At 32.3% G+C, this 27,144-nt stretch overlaps 1 protein-coding gene across 9 annotated transcripts; it reads left to right on the forward strand.

Annotated features, from left to right (window-relative positions):
* The first annotated feature begins 1,033 nt into the window (after positions 1–1,033).
* LOC127834780 (uncharacterized) lies at positions 1,034–20,725 on the forward strand. Of its 9 annotated transcripts, none has more exons than XM_052360810.1 (10): positions 8,660–8,817; positions 9,668–11,456; positions 12,247–12,315; positions 14,710–14,780; positions 16,547–16,658; positions 17,467–17,539; positions 18,157–18,257; positions 18,605–18,726; positions 19,053–19,124; positions 19,898–20,725. In XM_052360810.1, exons 1-2 carry the CDS (start codon positions 8,718–8,720, stop codon positions 10,882–10,884), a joined length of 1,317 nt encoding a protein of 438 aa, XP_052216770.1. In that variant the 5' UTR covers positions 8,660–8,717; the 3' UTR covers positions 10,885–11,456; positions 12,247–12,315; positions 14,710–14,780; positions 16,547–16,658; positions 17,467–17,539; positions 18,157–18,257; positions 18,605–18,726; positions 19,053–19,124; positions 19,898–20,725. The 9 variants fall into 9 exon arrangements, with proteins under 9 accessions (XP_052216774.1, XP_052216776.1, XP_052216770.1 ...); XM_052360809.1 differs by lacking the exon at positions 14,710–14,780 and having other exon boundaries at positions 9,668–11,015; positions 11,337–11,456; XM_052360814.1 differs by lacking the exons at positions 8,660–8,817; positions 14,710–14,780 and adding an exon at positions 1,034–6,161.
* Positions 20,726–27,144: the final 6,419 nt, after the last annotated feature.

Below are 27,144 nucleotides of genomic sequence, written 5' to 3' on the forward strand. Positions count from 1 at the left end.
CAGTTGATCGTCTATTGATTTTAAGAAATATCTATTATCCTCCTCCATGACTTCCTCATTCGAGTTTGATTTCGAGCAATCCGACGAATCAGACAATTCTTCAAGTTTTGCTTGACACGAGGTAAAATTAACACACAAAGATAAATATTCCTTTCACTTTAGCGAAACGGATCTGCACCATAGTTTCGAATGATAAACTTAAACTAAAACGTTTAAATGAACTTAAGCATTTCCTTATTCAAAGAAAATATCCACAATCTATTATAAATACAGGTATTAAAAAAGCACTTTCCATCCCTAAACATGAATTACTTTCAAAATCAACACAAAAAGACAAGAGTAATATAATTCCATTTATTTCAACACAAAATCCAAAAAATAAAGAACTGTTTGGCGTATTAAAAAACAACATTGACATTTTACAAACAGACCCGGTTATGAATAAAATAATTTCAAATCAGAAGATAATAAAATGTAAGCGACAGCCACCTAATTTAAAACGTCTGTTAACCAAATCTTACTTTTCATCTCAAGAACCAAGAGTATCCAAATGTAATGACCCTAGATGCGCTCTGTGTGGTTATATTATTGAAGGGAATTCTTTTGATTTGAATGACAAAATGTTCAAAATCAAAACTAATATGTCATGTGATATACAAAATGTGATTTATGTATTAGTATGCAATGGATGCAAACAATATTATATAGGCCAAACTGGCGATAAACTTATAAATAGGCGATCTGTCCATGAACAACAAATGCGAGACCCCTCAACAAGACAGATGCCTTTAAGTAAACATTTAGATGAATGTTCACATATTGAACCAAAATTTAAAATATTTCCATTTTATAAGCTATTTTCGAACAATATTTCAGCTAGGTTAGCAAAAGAACAACATTTTATACATGGATTTAAAACCAAATTATATTTCATTTAATATTTATTGACGTTATGACGTCATAATTGATATGACGTTATCTCCATGACATTTTGACGTTGTAATATATTGTATTATGCCATGATGAGCTATGCGAAACGCGTTGGCTAAATCAATATATATTTAAAATCCCAGACACGTGTTTTTACTTTTATTATATAATATTCACAATCTGGATTATTACATTTTACTTATATAACTATAGATCTATATAACGGATTGTGCAGCGTGTTCATGGGACCGAAGAGAGCAAAACTTGAAGAATTGTCTGATTCGTCGGATTGCTCGAAATCAAACTCGAATGAGGAAGTCATGGAGGAGGATAATAGATATTTCTTAAAATCAATAGACGATAAACTGTCGCTGATATTGACCGCAATTAACGATTTGAGCGCGGCAATTGCAAAAATAATAATACTGCCATTAGGAAAGATGACATTGTCGCTGACATAAAATCAGCTGTACATGAAATTTCTCAAAATATACCGAAGCCCGAAATATCCGTGAACCACGAAAATAACGAGGAAAACAATAACATATTTGAAAGAGAAGCACTAAAAATAAAAATGGAAATATAAAATATATGGCACAACAAAATGGAAATACGAAAAAGTACGTACTGGTCCATGATAAAAAATAAAGGCCATTTTGAAAAATATTCTAAATGGTTAAGATTAACTCCAATGGTAATACCAAAACATTTACAGAAAAAAGAAATACCAAATGAAAATATCGATCAGAAATCAGTTAGAGAAACGGCCGTTTTGAATGGCTTCAATATCCAAACAGAATTGCAGTCATTACGTGCTTCTTCAAACTGTGAGAAATTCAAGCGCATCGACGAAGAAATATTCAAATTGATACATTCAAAATGCAACGGAAGAACAGCACGGACACTGGTAGAACTTTGGAAAACGGAAACGCAACGAAATGAAGAAATTTCACATAAAAGATGAGGAAACAATGAAAAATGGCTTTCAAAATACGAAGAAGAATTCATAAAGGAACATGAAAATAAAAATCCATTCTTTAAAAAACAAGACTTCGTAAACAAAAATCAACCCTCTTCATATGCGGATGCTGTCCGAAAAAATACCACCAACTACCAAAATCTGAAATCAACATACAACTACAACAGTCAAAAAAGAAACACCAATAAACAACATTCGCAAAGAAGAAATCTGCAACAAAATCAAACAAGCTGTTTACAAAATATAGATGTGGAAAGTATTGTAAGAGAAGTTCTTTTAAAAATTAATAATACCAACATCGAATTACATAACAATTTCCAAAGAAACAATTCCACTTCAAACAGAAGCAATATAAGAGATAACACAAGGTCTTCATACAGAAGAAACTATAGAAACAACAACAATACGAGCGACGACATATTGCAAGATAACGACGACAAACCAAGCGAATTTAACGTTGATTTTTTAGAAGGAGGCAGGGAGTGGAGCAGTCCGACATAGAAACTGTAGGTAACCTAGCTGAAAATTCAAAATTATTTACAAAAATTTACAATTTTTCAAAAAGATCATTATCTCAAACTGAAATTGACGTCTTATTGAGGGGTTTTAAATTTACACCAACACCTAAATATAAAAATGATTCTTATGATTAATTAAAAGATGTGGATGATTTTCATAGATCACTAAGGCTTAAAGAGTTTTTTAATAATAGTGATCATAATAATACAATCAATTCTATTGTAAAAAATCAAACGTCCTTTTATCCACCTAAACATAGAAATAATACACTAGACCATTATATAAATGTTACTCGAACACTTTGCCTTCAACATTCTCAAATGGAAAATGACACTAAACATAACATATCATTAAAAGAAAGAAAAGCTATAGATTTATTAGCAGAAGACAAATCCATAACTATTAAAGAAGCAGATAAGGGTGGCGGAATTGTTATAATGAATACAGACTTTTATAGAAGAAAATTATTAGCAATGTTAAATGACGTTGAATATTATAAACAAATCCCTGATAATGGTAGTCAAATAACACTTTCAAAAATACGCAATTTACTAAAGGAAAATAATAAACTAACTAAACAGGAAAATGATTTCTTAGTAAAATTCGAATGGGAAACAAGCCTATTTTATGGTCTTCCAAAAATTCATAAAAGTAAAATCATTCAGGATGCAATTAAACATAGCAATTCAGAATAAATAGAGTTAATGGATCCAGACGATTAAAACTTTCGCCCAATAGTCGCTGGAGCTAACTGTGAAACAAGTCGTTTAAGTTCTTTATTGGATATCTTGTTAAAACCGTTTGTAAAATATGTCAATAGTAATATAACAAATAACATAGATTTCCTAAAACATATACCTTCACAAGTTCCAGAGTCAAGTACATTAGTATCATTTGATGTAATTAATTTATATTCTAATATACCGCATACTCTTGGTTTAGAAGCTATTGATTATTGGCTTCAAAAATATCCAGATTCGGTTAATGAAAGGTTTTCGCAACGGTTTATAAAAGAAGGCATAAAAATAATACTTGAAAATAATAACTTCAATTTTGATGACAAGTACTACAACCAATCTAAAGGGACTGCAATGGGTACTAAATTCGCGCCAACATACGCTACATTGGTAGTGGGATTTTTAGAACAAAAACTATATGCAAGAATTGGATCAATTTATAATGATGAATTTCTTTCTTTTATAAAAAATATTTTGGAAAAGATTTCTAGACGATTGCTTTATTTTCTGGACAAAATTTCCCCGTGAACTTCAAAACTTTTATACTGTTTTAAACAACTTACATTCGGATATCAAGTTTACAATGCAAACAAGCACACTCGAGTTACCATTTCTTGATATATTGATTATAAAAAACAATACTGAAATTAATACTGATATATATTACAAAGAAACTGATTCTAAACAATATCTTAATTTTACCTCGTGTCATAATAAACACACAAAGATAAATATTCCTTTCACTTTAGCGAAACGGATCTGCACCATAGTTTCGAATGATAAACTTAAACTAAAACGTTTAAATGAACTTAAGCATTCCCTTATTCAAAGAAAATATCCATAATCTATTATAAATACAGGTATTAAAAAAGCACTTTCCATCCCTAAACATGAATTACTTTCAAAATCAACACAAAAAGAGAAGAGTAATATAATTCCATTTATTTCAACACAAAATCCAAAAAATAAAGAACTGTTTGGCGTATTAAAAAACAACATTGACATTTTACAAACAGACCCGGTTATGAATAAAATAATTTCAAATCAGAAGATAATAAAATGTAAACGACAGCCACCTAATTTAAAACGTCTGTTAACCAAATCTTACTTTTCATCTCAAGAACCAAGAGTATCCAAATGTAATGACCCTAGATGCGCCCTGTGTGGTTATATTATTGAAGGGAATTCTTTTGATTTTAATGGCAAAATGTTCAAAATAAAAACTAATATGTCATGTGATATACAAAATGTGATTTATGTATTAGTATGCAATGGATGCAAACAATATTATATAGGCCAAGCTGGCGATAAACTTAGAAATAGGCGATCTGTCCATGAACAACAAATGCGAGACCCCTCAACAAGACAGATGCCTTTAAGTAAACATTTCGATGAATGTTCACATAATGAACCAACATTTATAATATTTCCATTTTATAAGCTATTTTCGAACAATATTTCAGCTAGGTTAGCAAAAGAACAACATTTTATACATGTATTTAAACCCAAATTAAATTTCATTTAATATTTATTGACGTTATGACGTCATAATTGATATGACGTTATCTCCATGACATTTTGACGTTGTAATATATTGTATTATGCCATGATGAGCTATGCGAAACGCGTTGGCTAAATCAATATATATTTAAAATCCCAGACACGTGTTTTTACTTTTATTATATAATATTCCCAATCTGGATTATTACATTTTACTTATATAACTATATATAACGGATTGTGCAGCGTGTTCATGGGACCGAAGAGAGCAAAACTTGAAGAATTGTCTGATTCGTCGGATTGCTCGAAATCAAACTCGAATGAGGAAGTCATGGAGGAGGATAATAGATATTTCTTAAAATCAATAGACGATAAACTGTCGCTGATACCGACCGCAATTAACGATTTGAGCGCGGCAATTGCAAAAATAATAATACTGCCATTAGGAAAGATGACATTGTCGCTGACATAAAATCAGCTGTACATGAAATTTCTCAAAATATACCGAAGCCCGAAATATCCGTGAACCACGAAAATAACGAGGAAAACAATAACATATTTGAAAGAGAAGCACTAAAAATAAAAATGGAAATATAAAATATATGGCACAACAAAATGGAAATACGAAAAAGTACGTACTGGTCCATGATAAAAAATAAAGGCCATTTTGAAAAATATTCTAAATGGTTAAGATCAACTCCATTGATAATACCAAAACATTTACAGAAAAAAGAAATACCAAATGAAAATATCGATCAGAAATCAGTTAGAGAAAGGGCCGTATTGAATGACTTCAATATCCAAACAGAATTGCAGTCATTACGTGCTTCTTCAAACTGTGAGAAATTCAAGCGCATCGACGAAGAAATATTCAAATTGATACATTCAAAATGCAACGGAAGAACAGCACGGACACTGGTAGAACTTTGGAAAACGGAAACGCAACGAAATGAAGAAATTTCACATAACAGATGGGGAAACAATGAAAAATGGCTTTCAAAATACGAAGAAGAATTCATAAAGGAACATGAAAATAAAAATCCATTCTTTAAAAAACAAGACTTCGTAAACAAAAATCAACCCTCTTCATATGCGGATGCTGTCCGAAAAAATACCACCAACTACCAAAATCTGAAAACAACATACAACTACAACAGTCAAGAAAGAAACACCAATAAACAACATTCGCAAAGAAGAAATCTGCAACAAAATCAAACAAGCTGTTTACAAAATATAGATGTGGGAAGTATTGTAAGAGAAGTTCTTTTAAAAATTAATAATACCAACATCGAATTACATAACAATTTCCAAAGAAACAATTCCAATTCGAACAGAAGCAATATAAGAGATAACACAAGGTCATCATACAGAAGAAACTATAGAAACAACAACAATACGAGCGACGACATATTGCAAGATAACGACGACAAACCAAGCGAATTTAACGTTCATTTTTTAGAAGGAGGCAGGGAGTGGAGCAGTCCGACATAGAAACTGTAGGTAACCTAGCTGAAAATTCAAAATTATTTACAAAAATTTACAATTTTTCAAAAAGATCATTATCTCAAACTGAAATTGACGTCTTATTGAGGGGTTTTAAATTTACACCAACACCTAAATATAAAAATGATTCTTATGATCAAATAAAAGATGTGGATGATTTTCATAGATCACTAAGGCTTAAAGAGTTTTTTAATAATAGTGATCATAATAATACAAACAATTCTATTGTAAAAAATCAAACGTCCTTTTATCCACCTAAACATAGAAATAATACACTAGACCATTATATAAATGTTACTCGAACACTTTGCCTTCAACATTCTCAAATGGAAAATGACACTAAACATAACATATCATTAAAAGAAAGAAAAGCTATAGATTTATTAGCAGAAGACAAATCCATAACTATTAAAGAAGCAGATAAGGGTGGCGGAATTGTTATAATGAATACAGACTTTTATAGAAGAAAATTATTAGCAATGTTAAATGACGTTGAATATTATAAACAAATCCCTGATAATGGTAGTCAAATAACACTTTCAAAAATACGCAATTTACTAAAGGAAAATAATAAACTAACTAAACAGGAAAATGAATTCTTAGTAAAATTCGAATGGAAAACAAGCCTATTTTATGGTCTTCCAAAAATTCATAAAAGTAAAATCATTCAGGATGCAATTAAACATAGCAATTCAGAATAAATAGAGTTAATGGATCCAGACGATTTAAACTTTCGCCCAATAGTCGCTGGAACTAACTGTGAAACAAGTCGTTTAAGTTCTTTATTGGATATCTTGTTAAAACCGTTTGTAAAATATGTCAATAGCAATATAACAAATAACATAGATTTCCTAAAACATATACCTTCACAAGTTCCAGAGTCAAGTACATTAGTATCATTTGATGTAATTAATTTATATTCTAATATTGATTATTGGCTTCAAAAATATCCAGATTCGGTTAATGAAAGGTTTTCGCAACGGTTTATAAAAGAAGGCATAAAAATAATACTTGAAAATAATAACTTCAATTTTGATGATAAGTACTACAACCAATCTAAAGGGACTGCAATGGGTACTAAATTCGCGCCAACATACGCTACATTGGTAGTGGGATTTTTAGAACAAAAACTATATGCAAGAATTGGATCAATTTATAATGATGAATTTCTTTCTTTTATAAAAACATTTTGGAAAAGATTTCTAGACGATTGCTTTATTTTCTGGACAAAATTTCCCCGTGAACTTCAAAACTTTTATACTATTTTAAACAACTTACATTCGGATATCAAGTTTACAATGCAAACAAGCACACTCGAGTTACCATTTCTTGATATATTGATTATAAAAAACAATACTGAAATTAATACTGATATATATTACAAAGAAACTGATTCTAAACAATATCTTAATTTTACCTCGTGTCATAATAAACACACAAAGATAAATATTCCTTTCACTTTAGCGAAACGGATCTGCACCATAGTTTCGAATGATAAACTTAAACTAAAACGTTTAAATGAACTTAAGCATTCCCTTATTCAAAGAAAATATCCACAATCTATTATAAATGCAGGTATTAAAAAAGCACTTTCCATCCCTAAACATGAATTACTTTCAAAATCAACACAAAAAGACAAGAGTAATATAATTCCATTTATTTCAACACAAAATCCAAAAAATAAAGAACTGTTTGGCGTATTAAAAAACAACATTGACATTTTACAAACAGACCCGGTTATGAATAAAATAATTTCAAATCAGAAGATAATAAAATGTAAGCGACAGCCACCTAATTTAAAACGTCTGTTAACCAAATCTTACTTTTCATCTCAAGAACCAAGAGTATCAAAATGTAATGACCCTAGATGCGCCCTGTGTGGTTATATTATTGAAGGGAATTCTTTTGATTTGAATGGCAAAATGTTCAAAATATAAACTAATATGTCATGTGATATACAAAATGTGATTTATGTATTAGTATGCAATGGATGCAAACAATATTATATAGGCCAAACTGGCGATAAACTTAGAAATAGGCGATCTGTCCATGAACAACAAATGCGAGACCCCTCAACAAGACAGATGCCTTTAAGTAAAAATTTAGATAAATGTTCACATAATGAACCAAAATTTAAAATATTTCCATTTTATAAGCTATTTTCGAACAATATTTCAGCTAGGTTAGCAAAAGAACAACATTTTATACATGTATTTAAACCCAAATTAAATTTCATTTAATATTTATTGACGTTATGACGTCATAATTGATATGACGTTATCTCCATGACATTTTGACGTTGTAATATATTGTATTATGCCCTGATGAGCTATGCGAAACGCGTTGGCTAAATCAATATATATATTTAAAATCCCAGACACGTGTTTTTACTTTTATTATATATATATATATATATATATATATATATATATATATATATATATATATATATATATATATATATATAATAAAAGTAAAAACACGTGTCTGGGATTTTAAATACCAAAATGGTATTGTAAACCATCTGTTAATAATGGAGTTATGGCCCTATGTATCTTGAAAAAATGCTTTTTACTATAGGCACTTTTATGTCCGGAGTCATATCTTGGAAGTGCTTTGGCGGATTTCATTGGATTTCATTGAAACTTGGTATGAGTATATATATATGGATAATACGATGATGCACGCCAAATGGCATTGTACACCATTTGTTAATTACGGAGTTATGGCCCTTTGTATCTTGAAAAAATACTTTTTACTATAGGCACTTTTGTGTCCGGAGCCATATCTTAGAAGTGCTTTGGCGGATTTCATTGAAACTTGGTATGAGTATATACATGGATAAGATGATGATGCACGCCAAAAGGCATTGTTCACTATCTGTTAATAACGGAGTTATGGCCCTTTTGTGTCCGGAGCCATATCTTGGAAGTGCTTTGGCGGATTTCATTTAAACTTGGTATGAGTATATATATGGATAAGAGGATGATGCACGCCAAATGGCATTGCACTTCATTTGTTAATAACGAAGTTATGGTCCTTTGTATCGTTGTATGTTAATCCGTCTGATTTGCACTAATCCTTAAACAAAATATATGTTGCGGGGGATATCAATGCTACAATTTGCTTGTTAATATGAGTATGATATGCGGTGTTCGCAAATTATTGTATGCATTTAATTTTTGTCCTGTTGCCCGGTATCCGATCAAATGATATTTGCTTTTCAGACTTTATTCAACTATTATTTTTATTCAGTCAGTAGTTTGCTCATTGTTATTTAAAAAAAAAATTGTTTCGCCCAGTTCCTCCACAGTATAAATGGTTGTAGCATCGGAATATGTATTGTGGGTTCCTACGATGGAGAACACAATGCTCTGTATGTACTTTTTTGACATGGTTGCTGTATTACCACTTTATTTACTTAAACTTGTGTCAAAAACTAGCGACCTTGAATTATTTTCTCCGTTATCATAAAATGTGTTGTTTATTTCTATTTCAGAAACACCACTTGTAAGAGAAAAAATAACCCTCTGTTTCAATCCTGAGGAATGGAAAGAAATTTCTGTCCACAAAACGAAATACGAGTCACTTAAGGGCCACATTCCATTAATCACCAAAAAAATGAAGGAATACAATCCATATTGTGTCCTTAGGTTTGGTCACAACAGGGTAAGAAAAAAAGGAAGTAGAAAAACACACACCAGTTATTTCACCGGGAAAGCCGAGTGTAAATTTCGTGGGTGCACAAAATACAGTTTTTGTATAATAAAAGATCCAAAAGCCGGCAAAAGGGTGAAAATGAAAGTAAGAGTGTCAGGCAAAATCGCCCATCCAGAAGATGTCATCCATGGGAGACACATTGGTGGAGAACAGAGGAATAACTTGAAAGAGATTCTGAAAAAGAAAGGACCAGCAGAAACTTTCTATGACAATATTGGAAACGCTGATCGTGTGTCACTCGCAAACGGAAATTTTAACTATGTTCCCAGCAAAACAGCCTTGCGAATGATGCTGCAAAAAGTTATTAATAGTGAAATCCTTGATAGGGACGTATTCAGAGAAGTAGATGTGATAAATGACACCTCAGAACAGATGATGCCTGCAGGATATGTTCAATACTTTGCTAAAAAACCATTGAACATAATTCTTTTTACAAATACGCAAATAAAAATGTATACAAAGGCTGTGAAATCTGGAAATCTCCATCTGTATTTGGATGCTACCGGATCGGTCATTGACAAGGTTCCTTACCAGCGAACGCGTTTGCTGTATTACGCGATTGTAATCGAGGGAGCAGGAAACAACCCTCCCATTCCAGTGGCCGAATTCATATCGTACAGACATATTGTGTCAGACATCTCTAACTTTTTGAGTAGATTTCAATATGCGGCTCAGAAAGTGTCCCAAAAATACAACAATCCAAAAATAGTTGAAGTAGACTTTAGTTGGGCGCTTATTCATTCAGTTTGTCAAACTTTTAACAGATTTTCCACTAATATCTACATGGAAAAGGTCTGGGAAGGAAGTCACACACCAATGTGTACGGTTCACATCTGTTCTGCGCACCTGCTTCATGCAGCAAAGACATTTGTGAAAACGAAACCAAAATATCTGAAGCCGCTACTAATGGGATCGTTGGCGCGTTTAATACAATGCAAGACAGTCAACGAGATTGGACTCAATATTCATGGTCATGTGCAAAGTGCTTTTGAGTAAATCCCCTCCAATAAAGCAGACACTAGATATGTTTACAGGTACAGCCCAAGGCACAATTCCTGAGTTAGCCTTGACCACTGAGGCAGATGAAGCGGAACGCCCAGAGGAAGACGAAGCCCCTGTAACCACAGGTTGTCTAAAGACCACTCCTTTCCTGCAATATTGAAGCTAGCATTTTTATATTTGAAATGCATGTGTATCTCATGGAGCTGCACATTTTGAGTGGTAAAGGGTCAAGGTCATCCTACAAGGTCAAACGTCATATAGGGGGACATTGTGTTTCACAAACACATCTTGTTCATAAACAGTTTAACATCAAGTGAGACAGCAAATACTATTTGGTATAGTCAAACGCATGGTATATGTCAAAAATATACTAACCCTTTTTATTAATAATAACGATCTCTATTTATGAAATATTAAGTTTAAATCAGGTACATCAATTTATTTAGGTTATGGATGGGTTTCTGCATGCCTCCATCAACGGCAGATTGGATGTGTTTCACATCAACTCAAATAATATGACTGCCACAATGGATTATAAAGTAGGTCAACAAGGAACGCTTTGGAAGGTAAGGTAGTATTTCTTTCTTTCTGTTTGATTGCATCTTTACATCGAAGAAAGTGGGTTTGTTTGAATACATACCAATAGTATGGGTTGGATGGCATACACCAGAAATGATAACATTCTTCTGACTCTTCATATACCAACAACATAAACTACATGGAATTCCAATTCGTTTTCTGACAAGCATTTGAAGTAGTAATTGTCAAATGTTAGGATTAAATGCACTTAATAGAAAGACAAATGATTCTCGCTTAAGTAATCAGTCGTATAAAAAATTCATGTCATGACGTTGTATTTGTGATATTTTTAACGAACACCTTTTTGTACATATTCAGAAGGTTTAAGTTTATAAAAATATAAATGTGAAAACCTATATGTATTTTTGCAATGATTGTTATATTAACTAATGTAGTATCAAAATAGAGTTTGCATGTATTTTCTGTTATTTCTGTTCTTATAACAATGTATTTATCATGATTGGCATGTTAAAATGCAGTCTGCTATATCTAATTCCAAGGCATAATATAGTACACTGTCTGAACATGTCATTTTAACACAATCATGCTCTTTATTTTAAGCTATTTTAACACAAATGCAGGCATCATAAAAATGTATGATGCTATGTAGTTAGTAAAAATTAGCTTTGCCTACTCTAAGTGCAGGTCAAATGTTGAACTAACAATAAAAAATGGTAAAATTAAGTGTGTTTGACTAGGTGAATATATGCAAAGTCTGGTATGTCAGAACAATGTTCTAATCTACTCATAATTGTAAAGTGAGGTGTTTAAATGCAGGTCAACCTGATGTCCTACAATGCCTTGATTGGTGTCTATAACGAGAACGGAAACCATTGGGTGTTGCTTGTAAGTTGTAACTGTCATTTTCCATTTCATTTTTTTAAATAAGCAAAGAGAAGTGATTCTATTTTATATTTCCTCATGATTTATAGAATCATTTCAATGAGGCAGGGTGATTAAAGAAATTTATGACAAAGACAATCTAAGGCAACACACTATTACAGCAGTGTATAATTACCTGTAAAACAATTCAATTTAAACATATAACAACTTTAATGTCGTTCAGGCATCTGAACACCCACCAGCTGTAACACGGTTAACGTAGAATGACATTTATTTGACCATGTGTACAGCAGATGTACAGTACGCTCATTTGTTTATCAAACTATGAAAGTCTGTAAAGATAATATGAATATTAAAAGCTTTTTTTTTTAGTAGAAACCTTCAAAACTGTCTTATTCCAGATAATATATTAATGCTCACCATTGAATTTTCCAATGTTTTGTCAACAAAACTTACCTGAAACAACTGCCACTGTTCATTGACACCAGACTTCTGTGACCTTATATTAATAATTTAAATGGGGCATCCGTGTTTGTGATTTTTTTTTAATTGAAAGTAATATTATTTTCATAATACATGTTTACTAACAGATAATCAAACCTAAAGAACGGGTTATAGTATACCTAAATCCTTTGGGAAGTCTTCCAGATTCGCAACAAAAAAAAATGCATCACTGGTTGTAAGTTTAGCCCCACAGTTTACCTTGTTCTTAACTGTCTTGTTACATTGTTAATGACAGTTTTTCTTGCAGTTTTTCAGACACATTGTTCCACAATGCTTTATGTCAGTATACATATTTAGCTAGCAACATTCCCTTTGTATATCAAATGTTCAGTAATTACTTAACAACAATTGTATTTAGAATTGTATTGTAAGCTTTTTAACTCCGGTAATTGTTATTTAATAAATAATCGACGTGTAAGTGTTGGTTATTGCGGCAATATCCAACACTTACACGTTGATTATTTTGATTCTAACACGATTTTATTACTCATTCAACCGCGATTTAAAGGTTATAAATAATACTTATTTTAACCCTACTTCCTTCACTTTTCCGTGAAAACGTGACGTCACAGTGCGAGGACAATCTTATCTTATCTGTAAACATAAACAAATTTTTATGTCCCCCACTATAGTAGTGGGGGACATATTGTTTTTGCCCTGTCTGTTGGTTGGTCTGTTGGTTGGTTGGTCTGTTGGTTGGTTGGTTTGCGCCAACTTTAACATTTTGCAATAACTTTTGCTATATTGAATATAGCAACTTGATATTTGGCATGCATGTGTATCTCATGGAGCTGCACATTTTGAGTGGTGTAAGGTCAAGGTCATCTTTCAAGGTCAGAGGTCAAATATATGTGGCCAAAATCGATCATTTTATGAAAACTTTTGCAATATTGAAGATAGCAAATTGATATTTGGCATGCATGTGTATCTCATGGAGCTGCACATTTTGAGTGGTGAAAGTTTAAGGTCAAGTTCATCCTTCAAGGTCAGAGGTCAAATATATGTGGCCCAAATCGCTTATTATATGAATACTTTTGCAATATTGAAGATAGCAACTTGATATTTGGCATGCATGTGTAACTTATGGAGCTGCACATTTTGAGTGGTGAAAGGTCAAGGTCATCCTTCAAGGTCAGAGGTCAAATATATGTGGCCCAAATCGCTTATTTAATGAATACTTTTGAAATATTGTAGATAGCAACTTGATATTTGGCATGCATGTGTATCTCATGGAGCTGCACATTTTGAGTGGTGAAAGGTCAAGGTCAAGGTCATCCTTCTAGGTCAAATATATGGGTCAAAATTGCTCATATAATGTAACTTCTGCAATATTGAAGCTAGCAATATTATATTTTACATGCATGTGTATCTCATGGAGCTGCACATTTTGCGTGGTGAAGGGTCAAGGTCATCCTTCAAGGTCAAACGTCATATAGGGGGACATTGTGTGTCACAAACACATCTTGTTTGCTTATTAATTAAAATAAAAGGGAAATAACCACAATAAAAATACATTAAATGAATGAAGCGTGACTTTTTAGTACTATTTTGGTTAAAGCGAACTGCAGAACGCGGAAATTTATTTACGTTAGCGCACATGTATTTTACTGAACTAATTCTTGGAATTTCCAGAACTATTTTCAAAACATTTGTAACATTTGTCTCCGCCCGTAGTTGTTGCAGAATAACCAACGGTACTTTCCTTCTTTGCAAATAGAAAACAATTCACGGTTCGTGGTAGAATTATATATACAGTTTACATATATATATATATATATATATATATATATATATATATATATATATATATATATATATATATATATATATATATATATATATATATATATATATATATATATATATGTTTATATATATATATATATGTTTAAGGTTGTTTACAGTCGCAGACGCCAGCAAAGTGTTTTAGCGCCAGTGTGCGTAGCATGTTGGCTTCTGTGCAGGTTTATAACTTCTCAATACCATTTATCAATATTGTTGTCTATATTGGGGAACATGTTTCTTTGCCCTGTCTGTTGGTTTGTTGCTTTGTTGGTTTGCACAAACTTAAACATTTGGCCATAACTTTTGCAATATTGAAGATAGCAACTTGACATTTGGCATGCATGTGTATCTCATGGAGCTGCACATTTTGAGTGGTGAAAGGTCAAGATCATCCTTCAAGATCTAAAGTCAAATATATGGGTCAAAATTACTCAAAAGGGGACATAGTGTTTCACAAACACATCAATTGTTTATATTTTATTAAAAACAAACAGTATTATTGAAACGAACAAGCACTAAAAAATTATAATATAACCATAATAAAACATTTTTGAATAAGGTTTAAGCATGGTTTACTCAAAACAAATGCCATCAAATTAAAAGTTTAGCGACAATCGCAAGGTACAGCAGTGCACACATTTCGTGATTTCCACTTTTATTATAGTTTGCACGTTTTTATTATATTGCCTTGTGTTATGTTATATTGTTACATTATTTTGGAATTTTACCGTAACTCATTTCACTAGAAGTTTACTGTAGAATCATAGTTAAGTAGTACATATAATTATTGCAATAGGTCTACATCGAGCATTACACGTGAACATTCTCTTGTCATTAATTGCGCATATTTTATCATAAAGGTCAAAAGGAATCATTTTGTTTGTATGCTATTGTTTACTTTTTCTCTATAGACTTCCACCTTTGATGAGGTTATATTGATAACAATTTTGGTGTTAATACAATTTTTATGTCCCCTGGTAGGGTGGCATAAAGCAATCTGTCAGTTTGTAGGTCCCGCATTCCGTTTCTATTTTTTTCCCTAAACGCTTTAAGATATTCAGCTGTTTTTTATGTAAGTCTACATGTACCTGTATGTCTTACAGAACAAGTTCGAGTTTTGTTCCGGTCCATTTATTTTTGGGGAATTAATGTGTCTTGGACTAAAAAAATTCTCTTTAATAACAGTTTCCCACACTTTTGTCCGTAAGGCTTGCAGTTATTGACCTGATATTTGGTGTGCAAGTCTACCTACATTACTTACATATCAAGTTCGAGTTTCCTTCCTGTCCATTGATTTTTGGCGAAGTTATGGCCTTGGACTTATAACTGTTCTCTATAATAACAGTTTTCAGGACTTTTTTTCTGAAACACTTGCAGATATTGACCTGATATTTGGTGTGTGAGTCAACTTTAATGATGGACTTAAAGATCAAGTTTGAGTTTCTTTCTGGTCTTTTGATTTTTAGCGAAGAAAGCGACCATGGATTTTTTTGGTGTGTGAGTCTACCTTCATGACTTACAGATCAAGATAGAGTTTCTTGTCGGTCCATTGATTTTTGACGAATTTTCCGGCCTTGGACTCACGAATTTTCTTTAAAAATAACACTTGTCCGGATTTTTTTCTGATACAATTTGTTTTTTGACATAAGCAAACATTTGAGACAAAAGTGGAATAAGGGGGCATCTGTGCCCTATGGACACATGTCATTTTAATAGAGCATTACCATTTTTGTTTTAACATTAATCTTTTATCATAAGGCAAGAAATACTACTTTAACATGGACATAAAGAAAGAAACAACATTTCTCTGGTATTAAAACGAATTAATGTAAAAACTTTTTGTAATAAGTATGTTTGCTTCCACGTTATCAATCAGTTTTTGTTCTGGTTATTGTACAATAAAGATGTGAATGTCTATGGTTATTTCATTAAAATTTTATTTAAGCATTTTCCTGAAGACCAGAGGATTACAAGCGGACAGGACGAAGGACGTAGAAGTTCCATAAGGTCATGCAAATCAAGATGATTCAGTATCATGTGGATTCTATGCCCTAAAGGTATTTTATTCCACATTTGTAACAGATAATTTAAGCTTTATTTTTAGGTCACAACTGGTAAAGCGCACAACCAGATCCCTAAACTCTACGTCAAGTGACACTTCAAGGTCAAACATGAGAATTCATTTTATACATTTTCCTTAGTTGACCCTCAAAAATAGTCCACATGTGTATGCTTTTTCTTTTGCATTGACATAAACTTTATTAAAATTCACATTCAAAACAAAATAATTGTGTGTGTGAAAACAAAATACCGGTATGAAGGGTTAGATTGCATCATTATCATTTGTTACATGTTGTTGAAGAGCCGATTTCTTCTACATTTTATACCTACGTACAATTTGGATATTTTCTTGCAAATTATTCTTGAGTTCTACTAGACATCATTTTTATACGCCTGTTTTTTTCAAAACGGGACGTTTTATAGTTTCACCCTTGGCGGCGGCGGCCACAGCAGTGTCCGCTCTCTAATTCAAATAATTTTTATCCGATCTTCACCAAACTTGGGCAGAAGTTGTATCTACACAAATTCTAGGTCAAGTTTGAATATTGGTCATATCGGGTCAAATACTAGGTCAGGGGGTCACTTAGTGCATTTCAAAGATTTAGCATGGAACGGGCGTATCTTGTGACAATTTGGCACTCTTGTTTATTCTATATTGTAACATTTTACTAAAACCCTTGATTGTAGCACAAATAATTGATTTAATTTTTGTAAATATGTTTCTGCATATCTTCAAATCATCTGATATTTAGCGTGTCAGCCTTTTTGATTTGTGTCGATCGTTTCCTTTTTATTTATTTATAGTTTGCTGAAACTTCCTAAACTGTGAAAGTTTCAAGTTCACGGAGGGATATTGACCTAGTACGAAGGTCACTAGGTAATAATATTTTAATATAAATGAATAACAGTGCTTACATAAAGTAATCAGTTATGAATGAAGAATATCATTACGTAATGACCCAATGACACCTGATCACTTCAGACAAGTTTGGGTAATGTTTGATAATTTTACTCTAGGTTATATTTATGTACATAAAGTATTAATGAGGTAATATTTTGCGATAAGACAGTGCTTTGATATTCCTACTATCAAAATTTTTTTAAACTTTAAATATGCTAATCTTACCATTCCAATTCAAGTTATACTTGAGTTTGTATGAACCTTTTAATGAGGGGTATATTGTTTTTTGCCTGTCCTCATTGTATGTGTGTGTCTGTGTGTGTATGTGTGTCTGTCCAAAAACTTTAACCTTGGTCATAACTTTTGCAATATTGAAGATAGCAACTTGATATTTGTCATCCATGTGTATCTCATGGAGCTACACATTTTGAGTGGTGAAAGGTCAAGGGCATCCCTCAAGGTCAAAGGTCAAATATATGGGTCAAAATTGCTCAAAAGGGGGCATAGTGTTCTCAAACACATCACTTGTTAAAAGTGACAACTTGTCAGTATACCTCTTGTTTTTGTATGTATGTATTACGATAAATTTTCAGTGGCTAACCCAACAAAACCAGAAGAAGAAATTTGGTCCGATGTTGTTGCTGTGAAGAACAAGACATAGAAATATGCATTATTGATGAAGAGCAGAAAAAATGTAAGAAGAACAATATCACACAAAACAGCATTGTTCAATTTATTATTGTACAAATGAACGATTAACTTAATTTGATTCATATCTTATGCCAAAATATCGTTTTTTTTATTATGATTAAGGCTCAAACACTCAACATTATAGATAGGTCGTCGGAATTATACAATGTTTCATAATTTTCTTGTGTGCTCATCTCTTTCTATACCAATTGTGTGCGCAGATGAAATAAGTACGTGAATTTTCATTTATGTTTACGTGCACAGTTTGTTATTTCGTTGTAACATGACATTGTATGGTTGCTAAGTATTTTCATTAAATCACTGTTCATGTTTTCTGTATCTTAACTTTAGATGTTACAGCAGGAAGTCAGACTTTGTCACATCTCGTTCGGACGCTGGAAATATGAGCAATGGTGAAGCCCTTGATGAAGACAAAACAGAAATGTGCAACCTAAATGAACAGGAAACACAAAGTAAGAATGATACATCATACACAAAGAATTGTTTAAATGAGCGATTCACTAGTTTTTATCATAATGCAATTGCCAAGTAACCTTTTTGTGATTTAGGCTTTTGCACTTTACTTTATAGACAGGCCTGTTGGTATTGTTACTGTAACATATTTCATAATTTTCATGCATGCTCATTCATTTTTATATACACTTATGTGTGCAGCTTAAATAAGTATGTGTAAAATGCATTCTTGTGCACATGCCTTGTTTTGTATTTCGTTGTAATATGTCATTATACGTTGCTATTTATTGTCAATTAATAAGGATTCATAATTGCAATGTTACAGCAGGTAGCGAGACATCGTCAAAAGTAATCACTTTGTCAGATGGAAATACAACCCATATCAAGACAAGAAAAGGTAAGGACCTAATACGTAAAATTTGCTTAAGTAACCATTCCAACACAGGCTACATTTGAGTATGCGTCATACAGTGGACTTATAGTGGAATAACTATTCGAGTAATGTTATTTATAGAAATTTATCTTAAAGTTTATTATTTTATAAATGAAATATTTGTTACAATCAATCTAGCTGCAATAAGAAGTATCTTTAACTTTTCGCACAACTGGTGATGTTAATGACTATTAATTATTGGCATGCATTCAAATCCAAACAGTGCAATGTCAATGGTTTTTCCTTATTTGAAAAATATCTTGTATACCACCCAAATACCATGTTTAGTTGTAGTCAGCAATAATTGTTGTTTATGAACATTTGGTAAATATTGAAAAAAAACTATTACTGGTTGTTGTCAATAAGTGCAAGTATTCTGTAACTTCAAATGACTATTCGATGAAAATTTAAGAAATTACATAAAAGATTATAAATAGTTACATCATTTGCACTTTGTACATATTATTAACAGATTGGAAAGGCAGCTGGAGTGTCGGTTTACCTTTGTTATTACTGTATATACTGCATATTTCAAAACATTTTAAGTTTTCATTTCGAAGTTCAGAGGGTTCTTATTATGATGAGTTCATTTTGACGTTCGAAAGTTTTGAAGTTTTGTGGTAACATTTGAATGTTTGAGGACATTGAATCAACAATTAAAATTTAAATCAATGTTAGTAAAGTGGTAAATTTTATTACGCCAAAAACTGCTTACATTTGTAATGTAAATGTTTTAGCAGTTAGCAAGACCTCTTCAGAAGCACCTCGATTGTCACGTGGCAATAAGAGACGTAACAACACGAGAAGATTCCTGTGCTGTGCAGATACACACTGAATTGGGTGAACCGGAATAATATTATTATACAAATTTTATGTTTATTTTTTCTTTCTTTTCATGATACAGTTATGATGTTTGTCCTGCATTTTCTTCGATTTAGAGTATAATTCTGTCGAAGGTGTATTAATAACTATATTTTAGAACTTATGTAAACAGTATGTTGATTCGAATTCCAAAAATGTGTTTCATTATATTTAGACATGAAATCATGTGTAAGTTTACATTCCAGAATTGTTTCCTGCAAAATACAAATGTGTAAAAAATTGTATGTGTTTGATTTAAAATGAGAGGTTACTTGACAACAGTCTGGGGAGATATATTTTTATGCCCCCTTTAAAAAAAAAGGGGGGGGGGTATATTGTTTTTGGCCTGTCGGTCTGTCATTGTGTGCGTCTGTCTTTGTTTCCCAAAACTTTAACCTAGGTTACAGTTTTGTGATAACTTTTGCAATATTGATCATAGCAACTTGATATTTGGCATGCATGTGTATCTCATGGCGCTGCACATTTTGAGTGGTGAAAAGTCGATGTCAAGGTTATCCTTCAAGGTCAAAGTTCAAATAGGGGGCATTGTGTTTCTGACAAACACATCTCTTGTTAATACTACATTTAAACATGTACATTTGAGCTTAAATAATCATGATAAGTCATTCCAGCTTCAGATCTGTAGCACTTAATGTTTGTACTGTGTACACATTTTTTGTTATTAAAAGAAATGATTGCTTGTAGATGCTCCTTTTTGTATACAGACTCAATATTTCTGTGTTTAGTATATTTTTAATAATTGTATATTGTCTGCGAAAGTAAGAGCCAAAGTAGGACTCAATGCTTGATTCAAGGAACAAGCACATATTGCCTATTGCCATGATGTTAAATTGTGAAGAGTTGTCAACACGGCTTCGACTTTCGTTTACTGTAATCATATTTAACTACATGTAATCATTTGTCACAGGTAAAGTTCACAATAAAATGACTTAAAATGAAGTGAATTGTTAAATTATATCACCATATATCAAGTTATAAAGGTATTTCCCGTACTTTAACAGGATTGTTATTGTTTTACTAATTAAAGTTTCTCCATGTTATACAATTGTTTTGTTTTAGCAATATCTTGACTTATTTAACAAATGATGCCGGTTTGTTAATAAAAATAGCATTCAAAAGGCGGGGAAGATTAGCTAATATGACTATAGTTAAACCATGTGAAAACTATAGAAGTCACAATCTAGCCGGATCACCATTAAATTAGGAATATTTGTTCTAATGATATATTGGTCGAGTTCCAAAACAGTTTGGGTAATATGAAAAACATGGCAGCCAGGGGGCAGTTCAGTTATGTTTAAAGGGCTATAGTGAAAGCTTCTGTAGATTTCCAGCTAAGCAATGTTTTATTTATTTGGTTCACAGATAAGAGCCTTTTAGCCTTTTTGTGATTAAATGTTTCGAAATCTTTACTACCATTTTATATGATATCTTACACCATGTTGGTAATGATCTTCCTATTTTTAATTACTTACAAATGCTTTATAAAGTATATTTGTTTGTTTGTAAATTGCTGTCATGGTTTGAATGCCTTTAATTTTAATTTTGTATAATATGGTAATGTTTTCCTTTTTTTGAGTATGTATGATGCATAATTTCTGTTTAAACTGTCATGACAAATTTCTGTCTAAACTGTCATTACAATATACTTATCTAGCACAAGCCTCTCGATATAATTTACACTACTCTCGCCAGATGTCGATGTTCACTTTGGCTGCACAGTTTTCAGTCTTTCAAGTTTGGAACTACTCAGAAATGTTTGGTATTTCAGTCAAAATTTAACCATTTATTCCCCATATTTGTGGTACATTAAGAAACAACAAAGAGTTTGAATGTGTGTACTGCCAATAAGTTGCATTTTATACTTGCCCATCTTTAAACAAACTAACGAATAATAGCAAAAATGGCTTTGTGGTTTTCTATCTAACATTAAACACAACAACCTTTTTTTTCTATAAATGAAAGCACTAGCCAGTTTATGTAACTGTATATTTTACAGAAATATATATATATTGTAATGAAATTCAAGTTACTCTAACGAGAAAAGGAAACTTCGAGGGCAACTGCGACATTTCTTGTTTAGTTTTATTTTGCCCCCCCCCCCCTTCGAAAAAGAGGGGTTATATTGTTTTGCTAGATGTCAGTCGGTAGACCAGTTTGTTTGCGATCAATAACTTGTGTACGGTTTGACCCATTGGCTTGATACTTCACATGTCCATTAGTCTTGGACAGAAGATGACCCATATTGATAATGAGGTCACAAGGTCAAAGGTCAAGGTCAGTCACAATAAGTTTGAAAATTGTTTCCGATCAAAAACTCGTCAACAAATTGACCGATTGTCTTGATACTTCCGTTGTGCATTGGCGTTGGACAGTAGATGGCCCTGATTGATATTGGGGTTATTAGGTTAAAGGTTAAGTTCAGTCATTCTAAGTTTGTAAATTGTTTCCGATCAATATCTCGTCAACGAATTGACCGATTGTTTTGATACTTCCCATGTGCATTGGCGTTGGACAATAGATGGCCTCAATTGAAATTGGGGTCACTAGTTTAAATGTCAAGGTCACTGTGACATAAGGCTTTATTAAAGTGGCTTAGTCAAACATATATGATAAGATTAACATTTATGGTCAGTTTTTGGCAAAAAAACCTGTGTCAAGGCCCTGTTGGGGGCAAAAGTCTCCGACCATGGAGCTCGTGTTGCTGTAATTTTCGCTTTAGATTTTGACAAATTCTGTTGTGTGTTATTGGTTACACTATAGTAATAATCAGATATATATGATTGCCGAATATTGTTTTTTTCTTTGAAGTGTATAAATCTCTAAACCATTTTTAAGTGTACAATCTGTATAAAGCTGTATGATTCGACATTTTACCGATGTTGCTTAATTTCTTAACAATGTATGCTTTTTGTTAAAGTTATTGCTGAACTGCATATGGTAATAGTATTTATCAAATGTTTCAAACCTTACAGCACTGTCGGGTTAAATATTTAATTTTGAAAAACACATACGGGTATGTTTGAAGGTATGCCTCATGTATATATATATTTATATTTATTATTAGCGTTGCATATATATAACAACAATACACTTATTTTCTATATGTCTGCGTTGTTATTATTTCTTGCACCTGTCAATGTACGTATCCTGAAATAAGCTAGCTTTTGGGGAACAAATACACACAAATCTACTGGTACAAAAGCTGGCTGATTTATAATTCTTTCAAAATTACATACCATGTCGACCTTTATTATGTGAAGAAACTAAGTCCATTGGTGAATAAAATGGGCTAGCGTTCTTAGTGTTGTTGTTATTGGTTTTTCCCAAAGTACAGCTCAGTCTGTGATAGGTCTGTTTTGACAAGTCAATAAATGCTTACTTTTTTATCAGTCCCGGATTTTATATGTGTAGTGCTTAATAAAAAGATCATGGCTGCATAATCCGAAAAATTTACTGCAACCTTCGGCCAAAGAACCGAGAGGCGCGGAAATTCTCTATAGATACATGTTTCTTCTTATCATATGAGTGTTCTTCATCCGTTGTGAAATAAGTCTACGGAAAAAGGAACGACATTTTCAAACTTACAACGGGGTTGTTCGCCTTCCAACTGTGAATTATAAATATGACAAACATGTAGACATGTGCATCGAAAATATATCTTATGTATTTCTGCCTAGTAATATTCAGTATTGTTTAGTTTACTTTTTCGCGGCATTATGATAATTAATCACATGCATATTCAAACCGATCGGGGTATGCTTACTTAAATAGTAAACATGCATATACCGAATCTGTTTTGGAATCATTTATTTGCTTTCACCTTTTTAGTATGATTCTCTTTTTTCACGTTAGTTCTTCCGTCAACTTCAGAGATTAAATAAACAACTGTTAATCAGTTATTTCTCAACACGAATAAGCGACAAAGTCCATGTCAATGACCGTAACCATTTCGACTCTTTATTTATAGCTGGCTTAGGTATCGACCATCCGAATGTGTGTTTCTGGAATACAGAAGTGGTATAAAATACGCAAGTAGTAAATGAAGTTTAGTTCTCAGTTGTAAAAGCATAGCAGAGACGAGCAAATTCTAGGTTGTTCGCTGTGGTTGATAAGGTATTACCCACTATCTGCCAATTACAGTTAGAATAGAAAACGAAACATATTTTAATAACGTCTATTGATTTGCTTATATAACCAACTAACAAAATGTCAATTTACTTTTACAACGATGTACTTTGTGATTGAAACTGTGACGTACCCATTTTAAATCAATATATTTTCCAATAAACAACAGTAAAATATAAAGGAAAATGATTGGTCACAAACAAAAATGTTCAATCTCGATAAAGTGTGGATAGCAAAATAATGATTTTTTTTCATTAACTAATCAAAATTGTGTCGCATTTTATTACGTACTAAATATCCCCCAGATCAAGTGTTTAATTAAGTTTGTACGAACCTATGCACACAATTATTAACCGAAGGATCTACAAAACGGAAATGGCCTCGATGGTGAACAGTTTTTCGCCGTTCTTAGCGTAACAGTTGCACTCTGTATTCGAACCGAGTAAGCAAATGGGTTATCATTAAATAAAGCTTAGTAAAAATGTACTGCAATTAATGATTTTGATACCTAACCTACATTTTAAATGCTTTTCATTGATTAATTGGCTTCTTTGGTTCATTTTATTTTTATTTTTAATGAAAAAATGCCACTTTCTTAATTATTCGATTTGAATAAGTAAAAAGGAGCCATTTCCTTATTCATTATTCAAACTGAATAAAGAACTAGGCTATCATTTAATAAACTCAGTAGCAATGTATTGCAATATTATTTTTTTTCCAACCTTTATCTTTATACCATGATATTCTTTGACATTTAGTATTCTTTGGTTAATTTTAATTTATGTTTGAGTAAGACGATGCCATTTCCTTATTATCGTCTTCATAATACTTGTTTTCTGTATCGTCAAATAGAATATAAAATATAAATGTGACAGAATACATCCATATAACATAAGAAAGCTTAAATTACACACACAACATCTAAAAAAATAAATATCCGAAAGTGACCGTTCGGAATACAGGCTTCCGAATAGGGAACTAACTTATTACTAAATTCCTTATTCAGATATTTAACTTAAGATAATTACATTTGGATCATTCTTGCAGAGCGCAGCTTTATGTTCGTTATTATTGGCCATGTTTATTGAAAGATTTTTTATTTCTTTCTCTGATACAGTTCTTGAAGTGTTATGTGACCCTGACCTTTTGCCAAGACTATACGGTATCTCATTACAAAGCATGTTTTAGACATCCCATTCCGTTCTCATACGTAAACGGTAACGAAGGTATTGACCTTTTCGACATTATTTTAAGGGAGACAAATCTGAGTGGATTAAGTGAGGTCGGGGGGGGGGGGGGGTTTACTCGATCATCTACTGCAGTGCGTCTGCATAGAGTTCTGTGTTGATGCAATTTGATTTTATTGTGTTTAATGTAGTTTAAAACGAAATATGCCAAAAGCGGGTGGGGTATGAAAAATATATTATTTGTTAAGTTTGGGCAAATTAGAAGTTTGATTACCTTTGGTAAAATACTTTTCTTTGAAAAGAACAATTTTTTCAAAACAGATAACTATGCTGTCTTTAAATGTTATTGAATGGTTTATTGTTATAACTTATAGAAACCTTTTTTTTCAGGAACATCACAGTGTCAACAGATGTCAGAAACTGGAATACTGTATCTCATTCTGCATGAAGCTCAAGAATTCTACACCTGGAATGTTATTAACTCTTTCAATTAATATTATACATCACCACAGTTACATAACTATCTTCTTTGAAAAAAATAAAATAAAGATACTTCAGATGTGTGTCTACTTCATACCCTTACATTAAAAAATATCCTACACATTCAGAAATATAATAAAATGGATGGTGGAGTTGCTACACATCCAATGTTGTTATGTAGTCATTTAACAGAACATGTGATGTGTTGACATGACTATTAACACTGCTAAGAAAACATTTACTTCGAATTAAAAAAAGTGTCCCTGGTCAAATGTCAATTGGCTAAATATCCATATTGGTGAAACTTTCAGCAGTATCACAGTCATCCTCAACTGGTTGTTTGTTGGGCTATTCCCATTAACTACCCGTCATGGCAGATTTGTTCAAAACAAGACAAGTATCAATGTTTGAACAATTGTTATTGCTTTTACATTTTTGACGCTAACCCCTAGCCCAACAGCCCGGGGCTAGGATTAAATTTGGGCTATTAAAATTTCCTGATTCATATAGTCGGGCTTGTGGGTATTTTAATCTGTACTATTAATGCATAAAGAATCCGGCTAGTCGTTCAAAAATGCTAAAGTAAAGACTGCTTGTATATCCTGGTTAGTCTGAGACATTCAAACAAGCAATAACTGTGACAGTCCAAATACTTGCTCATTAAAGTATGTATAAAATTTACAGGAGCTTGTGTGTGTGTGTGTTTGGTACAAGCTCATCTCAAAAACTGATTCACTATTTAGTTTTTAACCTAATAGAAGTAAAACCTGACTGTAAAATGAATACTATCATTATAAAGATTTTGTTGTTGGGATGAAATATTATAAATTGTAATCCCTATGATTAACACAGAAAACATGAACCCAACGCTAATTCCTGTTGATGTAGCAGAGCCAAAAGACCTGGAAGTATAGATGGTTAATGGATGATGTTCCTTATGAAAGTTGAAGTAGGTACTAGTTGGTTTGTCTGTTTGATACATCTAATAGTATATTAAATTTTTTTCATTAATAATATGGGGTTAACTTAGTTATCCTGCTCAGTGGTTGAATCTTCAGGAAATGTTAACATAAGCACATACATTGTATTTGATACATGTGTGCCGGTGACCCTCGACTGCAATTTGGGTTACAGACAGGGTAGCCTAAGGTGTAATTATTTCTAAGAGATGAACCCGAGTTGAGGCTTAAACTTACCAACAATGAGCGAGTCAGAGATCAGCACTCTACCGGTTTAGCTGGCCGGTGTAAGCTGTCGGTCAAAAGCTATTCATAGCTTAAGTTATATTGTTTGTATACCATACCGACAAT

The sequence above is a fragment of the Dreissena polymorpha genome, chromosome 6 (genome assembly GCF_020536995.1).
Source record: "Dreissena polymorpha isolate Duluth1 chromosome 6, UMN_Dpol_1.0, whole genome shotgun sequence".
NCBI classification, from domain to species: domain Eukaryota; kingdom Metazoa; phylum Mollusca; class Bivalvia; order Myida; family Dreissenidae; genus Dreissena; species Dreissena polymorpha.